General features: G+C 50.4%; 1 protein-coding gene across 1 annotated transcript; it reads right to left on the reverse strand.

Annotated features, from left to right (window-relative positions):
• Nucleotides 1-216: 216 nt before the first annotated feature.
• Nucleotides 217-672, reverse strand: LOC123494939 (uncharacterized). The gene has a single exon (XM_045231463.1). The coding sequence runs from the start codon at nucleotides 670-672 to the stop codon at nucleotides 217-219; it is 456 nt and encodes a 151-aa protein (XP_045087398.1).
• Between the last annotated feature and the right edge of the window lie 9,307 nt (nucleotides 673-9,979).

Raw genomic sequence — 9,979 nt, forward strand, 5'->3', positions numbered from 1 at the left:
AAGGGCTTGTGTGTCTGCTCGGGTCGTTGGCCAGAGGAAACTTGTCCGGAAGGCCTTACTTACAAGGGCCCGAGCTGCGGCGTGATGGCCGCCCAGACCAGCATGTATTTCAGCCAAGAGTTTCCATCCCTCCTCTTCAGTGATGCACCTTTGAAGGACTCCAGTAGTACTTTTCTTGTATAGTTCACCTTCGTGAACTTTATAGGCTTTAGAATGTCAAACTATGTAACGGGCCTCATTTTGATCATTAGGAAGCTCCTGTCTATTAAGGTAGGCCAGGAAGGGTTTGGTCCATGGATCAATAACGGCCATGATTTCATGGGCGGAGGGTGTTATTTCGGTACCCGAACCCCCGATGATATATGTATTATGTTCGGCTGCTGGGGGAGTGATCAGGTCCAGACTAATATTTCCGCTCTCGTCCTGCCACACCACGGATGGCTTAAAGAGCCTTTCCACAAAGGTATTAGGTGGGACGGGATCGCGCTTGGCGCCCATTCGAGCAAGGATGTCTGCTGTCTGGTTACTGTCTCGAGCAACGTTATGAAACTCGAGCCCCTCAAACCGAGCCGATATTTTTAATACGGCGTTTCGATACGCTGCCATTTTGGGATCTTTTGCATCAAACTCTCCATTTATCTGGGATATTGCAAGGTTTGAATCACTGCGCATCTCGAGGCATTGTATGCCATCGAGACAACCATTCAGAGACCATGTAGAAGTGCCTCGTATTCGGCTGCGTTGTTGGAGTCCCTATACATGATCTACATCACGTAGCGGAATGTGTCCCCGTGGGGGATGTCAATATGACACCAGCCCCCAGTCCGGCTAACATTTTAGAGCCGTCGGAGTACATGATCCAGTTGGAATATGAGTTGTACTCTTTAGGGAGCTCGACTTTCGTGCACTCGGCGACGAAGTCGGCCAGCACCTGAGATTTAATAGCTCGGCGCGGCTTGTATGTGATTTCAAATGGTAAGAGCTCAATGGCCCATTTAGCTATGCGGCCAGTGGCATCCCTATTATTTATAATGTCATTAAGTGGTACTTCGGATGCCACCATGATCAAACACTCTTGAAAATAGTGCTGGAGTTCGGGGGATGCCATAAAGACCGCGTAAGCTATTTTTTGATAGTGAGGGTATCGGGATTGGCATGGTGTAAGGACCGCTTATACATAGTATACTGGTTTCTGGATGGGGAATTTATGTCCCTCTTCCTCTTGCTCGACGACGAGTACGACGCTCACTACCTGGTGAGTTGCCGATATATAGAGCAACATAGGCTCGCCAACACTTGGGGCGGCTAGGATTGGGTTGCCTGCTAATAAGGTTTTTATTTCTTCCAATTGAGCTGTAGCCGCGTCCGTCCATTCGAAGTGGTCGATGCGTCTGAGCAGTCTATAAAAGAGGTAATGCTTTTTCTCCTAATCTGGAGATGAAGCGGCTCAAAGCTGACACACACCCTGGTAGTTTTTGGACCTGCTTTAAGTCTGTTGGTATGGCCAATTGTAACAAGGCTCGGATTTTGGCTGGGTTCGCTTCAATTCCTCTATTGGAGACAATGAACCCAGCAGCTTTCCGGCTGGAACGCCGAAAAAACATTTTTCTGGATTAAGCCTTATGTCATATGTTCGGAGGTTTTCAAATGTGAGGCGAAGATCGTCCACCAATGATTCGACGTGTTTAGTCTTGATTACCACGTTGTCCACATATGCTTCCACTGTCTGCTGATTTGTTTTTCCAAACATGTTTGAATCATGTGTTGGTAAGTGGCACCAGCGTTTTTAAGCCCAAAAGGCATAGTGTTGAAACAAAAAGGCCCGTACGAGGCAATGAATGCCGTTGCGGCCTGGTCGGACTCCTTCATCTTAATTTGATGGTATCCGGAGTAAGCATCGATGAAACACAATGAGTCGTGTCCCGCGGTTGCATCGATAATCTGGTAAATGTGGGGCAACGGGAAAGGGTCCTTGGGGCAAGCCTTATTAAGGTCTTTGAAATTGACACAAAGGCGCTAGGATTTATCTTTCTTTGGCACCATGACCAAGTTGGCTAGCCAATCCGGGTGTTTGATTTCTCTGATGAACCCGGCCTCGAGTAACTTAGCTAGCTCCTCCCCCATAGCTTGTCGTTTGGGTTCAGAAAATTGCCGTAGCGTTTGCTTGACTGGTTTGAACGCCTTGATTATGTGAGGCTATGTTCGGCCAGTCTGCGTGGGATTCCGGGCATGTCCGAAGGGTGCCAGGCAAAGATATCCCAATTTTCGCGCAGGAACGCTCGTAGCGCAGCATCGACCGTCGGATCCAGCTATGCTCCGATCGACGCTGTTTTATTAGGATCCGTCGGGTGCAGTTGAAATTTAACTATTTCATCTGTTGGTTTGAAAGAGGTAGATTTGGGCCTCTTATCGAGGATCACATCATCTTTGTCCACCATCACTACTGCAGGATGGTCCAAACGCAACACTACGATCAGAGACCCTTCGACGAAACTGTGTGTGATGCCATAATCGCAAACGGTGGTGTAAAAAACCGTCAAAAAAGGTGCAAAACGCTTGTGGACTGATGCATCAAACACGGTTCAGAAATTAGTTGTGTGTGCAATACAGGGCATACGGTTCGGCTCAATTAACTGTTTGGGATGAGGAGGAACAAAAGAAACGGCCAGCCAGATGAAGGCATGTGCGATATACAGCATACGGTTCACTGCGATGAATTGTGTGTGATTAGGAAACACAATGGAAACGGTTTAACTGAACAAGATGTGTGTGATACGCGGCAAACAGGTCCGTAATCAGAAATGTGTGCGAAGACCAATAATAACACAAACGATTGCTGCTAATAAGCTGTGTGAATTGCTCTATCTACAGTAGAATAACATGTGTGTATATATATATGTATATAACTGAAATAAACATCCAATTACATAAGTGACTATACAGATCATTTGCACACACCTCAATAAACAATTGCATGCATTCTAAAGTAGGAGAAATGATCATCTAGTCATCTACTTCTTGTGACGCTCCCGCCACTGCTATGTGGCTCGATCCCTCGTCTGGGTCAGGAAGAAGACAGTTCCTCATGTCAACGATCCGCCTGTACATCTCGTAGCTTGTGTATGCATCCATGGCCGCGTACTTGACATGTTGTTCATCCAGTCTCTCATGCCACACACTGTGCCAGGCGTTCTTGTCCTTATTGCTCTCTTCCTTCATCTTTGCATAGTAGGGGTCGATGATGGCCGAGGCGTGGTCAACCAGGGAGTTCAGTTTGTTTTTGTCAATGCCCCAGACCTTGTAGTGGCGCTGGATGTTGACAAGATTCGGGCATTTCAAGCCCGAAACCCTGAGCGCTTTTAGATCGTTGGTGGTGTCCACCGCAGCGAAACTGTAGTCGGAGCTATTGATAAACCTGGAGAAACGCTCGCATGGCGTTGTGTCCAGGTGGTAGTGGTAGACGAGGACGTCATGTTGCACGCACAACTGGGTGACGGCAACCTTCTGATCGTGCCCGGCACGACCCATGGTGTACTCGAGGTCAAAGCCGACCACTTGGTACTTGTCCTCGGCAAGGAACTGCTCCATAGTTTGGATGGAGCTCTCCACCGAGACCGGATCATTCGTGTGCACCACCGAGAGAGCCTTCCCCCTCACGTGGGTGTCCATGATGTGTTGCGTGGTGAACTGCAAGCCGTTGTCGTCGTCGGCCGGTGGGAGCGCCATTGGAGCCACGGGGAGCGCCATTGGAACCGCTGGATGTCCTCTTTGTATGTGTCCTCGTGGGTGTGCTTATTGTGTCGTGTGAGATGAGAGATGAAGGTAAATGGCCGCAGGAATAAAAGGGGCCGGGCGGCATGGATTCTCGACGCGTCCGTATGGCAGTTTTTGCAGCGGGTAACTGCATCATCGCGCCGCGCCCTGCGCAACCGCATGCACACGAACGTGCGTGATCGTGCGCCGGCCCCCAACACTGGCAGCACGCGTGGAGGGACGAGGGCAGAGCACCCGGAGGGACGCTAGAGCAGAGCGCATGCAGCGGGACGCGAGAGTAGAGCGCGCGCGGCGGGACGTGAGCAGAGCGCGCTGCGGCCGCCTGAACCGCAAGCAACCACACGCATAGAGCAGTTGAACACGCAGGAAATGGTCGCCTACAAGCCGGCCGACAGTTGCGTCGCTGCGTAGAGAGCGTCCGTGTGCTACCACCTCCGTCTAGTCTATAGTCTCCTTTATATTCTATGCCATACTTTGCCCTCAAATTTAACCAACAAAATGTTAATGCATGTTATAAAAATTATATAATTGGAAACTATGTTCAAATACAAATCCAACTATATAATCTTTGGCGACATGCATTCGTATTTTATTAGTTAAATCATACTTATAAACCAGGACGGTGGTATAGTAGGTAATTAAATCGCAAACGTTTTTTTATTAACCGTATGTGTACGTGGCCTTTCGTCCTCCTCTCGCGCGTCTTGTCACCCCGCTGCCGCAGACGGCTTACAGCGCAAGCTTGCGCAACGCGCGGGGGCGTTCTTTTGGCTAAATGGTGGCGCCAATGAATCGTCGGTGAGCCCATTCCCGCGCAAACTCGCAGGTTCCCGCGCAAGCTTCCCGCCCGACTCGGTGAAGTCCCCCAAAATCCCAATGCTTACCGGCCTGCTATAAAAACCCTCACGGCCGGCGAGTCCTGCGTCGCATTTTCCCCTCCCTCCCTGTAGCTTATCTTGTCTGCTTCTCCCACAATCGCCAATGGCACTGGTCCGTCGTCGTAGCTCAGTCACTCCACCGTCATCAGAGGACAGCTCCAGCTGGGAGGCTACACCGCGGCGGCGGCGCAGTCCCCGGCATAGTGTAGTGCGCGTGGCGTCCCTGTTGGGTGTGAGCAGAACACCCACCACACGCTCCACCGCCGGTGCCCGTCGGCAGCTGTTGCCGGCTGCCGTTGCCGCCACACCACCGTCGAAAGCCAGGGCCATCGCCCGCTCCGCCGCCGCGGCCCGAAGGTGGGAGGTGGCCATCGTGGCCGCCACCCCACTGCCCGCCACCGTGGCCATCACCCGCTTCGCCACCGCAGCCCAAAGGCGGGAGGTGGTGGTCGTGGCCGCCACCCCGTCGTCGGCCGCCGTGGCCGCCAGCCCACCGTCGACCGCCGGGGTCATCACCCGCTCCGCCACCGCCGTCCGAAGGCGGGAGGCAGAGGTGGATGCCCGCACGTGCGTCAGCGACCTTGTGCGCTACACCGAGTTCCTGCAGGAGGAGGAGGATCGCCTCGTCGAGCACGCAAAGAGCCTTACCGCCGCCGTGGCCGCGGCGCATGCCGCCTCAGAGGCGAGGAATCAGGAGATCTACGAGGAGAACCACTGCTTCGAGAGGGGTCGTCTGGAGCAGCAGAGGGCGTTCGACGTGAGCGTCGCTGAAGTTGCAACAGTGGCATACACCGTATTGTGGTTGCCCGGCTCGTCTGTAGGCTCCTCCTCCGCCGCCTCTTACTGAGCGCACTCGGCAGAGGAGAGGCAGCCGGAACTAGTACAAAGCCCCTCCGCAGTAGTAGTAGTAGTAGCTAGTATATATAGTTGAACTAGCTATTTCAGTACTTGGTTGGCAACAATTGGGGAAAAGTTTGGTCGATTCAGCTGTCGAGTTGAACTGTTTGTATAAATTAAGAACGACTGCTTAATCTATAAATGAAATCTATGCTTAATTACTGAATTTTAGTTACAAAATTTTGATAGTGCTAGTGATTTTTAGCTGCATATTTTGACAAATCGCAGTGTTACAAGGATTGACAAATCTTACCAAATTGTTTGTACGTGGTTGCATACGGGTCATCCAAAACAACCGTTTGCGTTGAAGGGATGCACAAATCATGCACTGCTCTCACTTTGTAGACGGGTGTTCTATCTAAAACCTTTGCGATCAAGAGCTACAGAAATCCTGCTCGACACATTTTCTCTTGGCTTCCTGGGAAAGCTGTCGGTTTGCATACGGGTGTTCTAACTAAAACGTTTGCAATGAGTGTTTTATATTTAAAAACCGAATTAAACTACGGCTTGGGCGCCATTAATGGAGAGGATGCGAGCAAGGCGGGTGGCCATGGAAGTCAAAGGGCTCGCTTCCCAGTGAGCCTGCGCAGCGTACAGCTCGCACGCTTCCTAGTGAGCCCGCGCATTCGAGGACAGCTTGCACGCCTCCCGGTCAGCCTGCGCACCGGACGGCGCTCGCACGCCTCCCATTCAGTCAAGGTCAAGCAGCTGTTAGCACGGCACCTCCTACAGCCATTAAAACCAAGACACGTGGCGTCACGTGAATGGTTACCAGAACGCACACGGTTTGAATTATACAAACGTTTGAGATATTAAAGTGGCAACTATTTTTTCAAAATGCCTTCGTTGTCTGTCATTATTTGAGTGCGCCTTCTCTCAAAATGGAAACAAAAAATACCACAGCATGTTGGGTGCCATTCCATGATAGCATGCCAAGTTTCATGAATTTCAGACGAGTTTTGGATTTACTAGAATTTAAGAATAAAGTATCTCAATGTTTTGCCGGCAATCAACGGTGCCCTGGTGTTTGAAATTCATTCCCATTTCTTGCATGGGACCTAAGCATGCACCCAAGGACACAGATTTGATTTTTCAACCAATTTATATGCACTGGAGCATGTGCATGTAGTTCAAATATGAATTATGCACATAAATGCATTGAAAACTCAGTTAATGCATAAAAATGTCCAAACGAACCCCGAAAAATCACAAGAATTGACACAACACTCCTGTTGTTCTATGTTGACACGAGAAAAAAATTGAAAGCAATAAGAGGCAATGGATATCGTTTCGTCCCCAAAGGTGGGACGTTCCCTACCGAAACCATCATGCTTGTTGTGAGAAGCTCTGGTTTGTGAGAAGCATATACCCAAACCTGCCCCAAATGGGACAAAAATTTTACCACGACATGTTGATGCCGCTCCATGATAGCATGCCAAGTTTCATGAATTTCAGGTGAGTTTTGGATTTACTAGAATTTAAAAACCAGGCATCTCAATGTTTTACCGGCAATCAACGGTGCCCTGGTGTTTGACATTCATTCCCGTTTCTTGAATGGGACCTAAGCATGCACCCAAGTGTGACACCCAAAAATTTTAATTGGATTTTTTTCAAAACTTTTATTTGAGGAGGGTATTTAAATTTTCTTCTAAAGGACTCTCCCTCTCAAAAACTTTCCTTTATGGCAAGCGTTTCATTTGGATTCACCCAAGACTTGATTTTGGTCTTGGAGGTTTGCCCCTTTTTATTTGGACTCAAACCAAAATACTTCTCTCTTGGAAAAATGTCTTTTGACAATTCCTTTGAAAAGCCCTATAGCTTTTGGAATGATCTTTTCCACTTTCAACAAATCTCTCTTGCCATGACCTATGTGCAAATCCTCTTCCACAAACCTTCCCCACCTTTGGATCATGATGTACCTCAAATCCAGCAAGTTGAACCTCTCCATATATTTATTTCCATTTATTTCTTATCAAAAACAATTTCTGCCTTCTATTCTAGCTCTTGGAGATTTACAAAGGAGCTACCCTTTCTGTTTTGATTTTTGCCCCCAAACCAATTTCCATTCCTAGTCCTTTGAACCCTCAACCAAGATCCATGAAGATCCACTGGTCTCCAGTTCAAATTTTTCAAACTATACTTGCTGCAAGTTTGGACCAGATTTGCCAAATTTGATGAAACTCATTCAAATCCCTCTCCAAAAATTCTGAGAAAAATCAGGCAGCCTCTGGGTGCATTGAGAGGTCACCTCACCAAGTCCCAGCTCTAGGAAAAAATTTCTTCACACCAAATCATTTCATCGAACACCTTCAGAGCACTGTCAATGTCATGTTCAGTCAAATTCAGTTAACAGTGTCTGAACCACTATCGTTTCTTCAGTGTCCGTTGCCAATCTCACCAGTGCCCCGGCGTCGCCGTGTTTCCTGTCCCCTCCCCCTTGTCCTCTGCACCGCATGAGCGCCTGGATGCTTGCGGGCGTCGGCGACGAGCAGGAGGAGGTGCGCCGCCCCGTGACCGACGCCAGCGGCGGCTTTGCGGCCGCCAGGAAGAAGCACAGCGTAGACGGCGCTGACCAGCGCCGCCCAAGCCACCGGAGGCCGCCGCGTGGTCTTCCACTCCCCCGTGCGCGCTGCCACCCTCGTCGTGAACCGCTAGGCGCAGAGCGCGCTCTCTGCCGCCGCTGTGCCAGTACGGCGACCCCGACGAAGACCGACGCCATTACGCCATGCCCGACCAAGTTTAGCAGTGGAACGGGACCAGTAACTCTCACTGGTGCTGCCTGGCCACCTAAACCCTCTGCCAAGCCACTGCCTCGCCGTAATCGCTCGCCGGAGATTCTCCGTTCACGGCCACCCCCTCGAGCCGCCTATAAATAGAGGCCCCGAGCTCCAGCTAGTACCCACATCACCTCTGCACTCCACCAAGACCCCGCCTAGCCACTGGAAGAGCCCCGAGGGAGTCTCCTTCCTCAACTCCGGCCGCCGCGACCCGCCACGGGATCCAGCTCGATTCGCTCCCGTGCATGCACCTCTGCCTCCCATCTCTTGCCAGTAACTCTCTAGTGCATCCCTCCTTCTGACCCGCGCTTCAATTCGAAGTTTGCAGCACACCACCGGAGTTCCCCACCATCGCCCGAGCCGCCGTCCGCCGGAGAAAGTGTCGCCGTCGACGTGGTGCTCTCCGACGCCCAAGTCCACCACCCACCGACGCGGAAGGACGCGCTGATACTCTTGGTACACTCCAATCTCCCTGACTTGCCGTGGTTCGACGCCGGCGACCACCGCAGCCTTCGGGCGCCGGCGAGGTTTTTCAAACCTGACATGTGGACCCCCCACGTCAGCCTCTCTTCTTTCACCCCCGAAGCGTTTTCTGTTGGCGCCTTCGGGCAGAGTACGTTTTCTCTGTGGGCTGGCGCGTTTCTATTCGAACCGTTTTCTGTTTTCTCAGTTAAGCCCCTGGAACTTTTCTGTTTCATTACAGATGAGTCCCTGGACAGAAACCCTTATAACTTTTTAATGAAAAGTGATTTTTGAGTGATTCTTTTTCTGACAGTCTTATAATTTTGTCTAGTTTTTTATGGGATTTATTTGAAAAAAATTTGGAACAACTTTTATGCACGCTTTGGTTTTCACGCTAGTATACATTTCCGATATACCGTAGGTTCCGGGAGAGGTGACGGAGCCGCGAACTTCGCCGAGCTAGACTCCGACTTCTCCGAACTAGGCAAGCATGTTTGAACCTTTGATATGGTAGGTGTTTTGCATGTTTGCGTGAAGGGTTGTGCATGGCATATGAGTATCGGTGAGTATCTCGTTGCCTGTGAGGCAACTACCCGTGTGTTCCAAAGTTACTATGATCTCTGATGAGAGATGGCCTAGTCATGTGGTGACATGAAGGGCAGTAAGGTGGTATTGTTGTAGCATGCCAGCCTTACGTCATCCGATTAATTCCGACGTTACATGGACGGAGTCACGTTATCGTCCTTCCCCCTTCCGTGCTACCACATGTTTTCTGCCAGAATATGGTTTAGTAAGTTGGTAACCTCTTTCCGTGTACACACCAAACAGAGGGGCCGGGATGATGGTTCCATGGCCCTGGATTAAAGCCAGTCATCCGGTCAGGGGGCATGGGTGTTTCCGGTTGGGACCGAGAGGGGGGCACCCCTTAGAGCGCGCGTATAGAAATTTGATCCCATGCTACGCGAGGTTGTAGCCTCCCCGTCTCAAGGTTTTTCTTGAACATTGCCGAGGGTGATTCCTGGCTTCGGAATGTTGAATGGGTGTGTACTGGTTAGACGTGTTTCTTCCAAAACACCGTAAACGGAACTAGTCCCCGTGACTACTGAAATCCGTTGGCTGTGGTTAAAGTACAAACTCTGCAGAGTCAAATCCTTCCGAGTCATCGTATCCATGGTCAAGTAACGTGATCAG

This window comes from Aegilops tauschii, chromosome 7 (assembly GCF_002575655.3).
Source record: "Aegilops tauschii subsp. strangulata cultivar AL8/78 chromosome 7, Aet v6.0, whole genome shotgun sequence".
NCBI classification, from domain to species: domain Eukaryota; kingdom Viridiplantae; phylum Streptophyta; class Magnoliopsida; order Poales; family Poaceae; genus Aegilops; species Aegilops tauschii.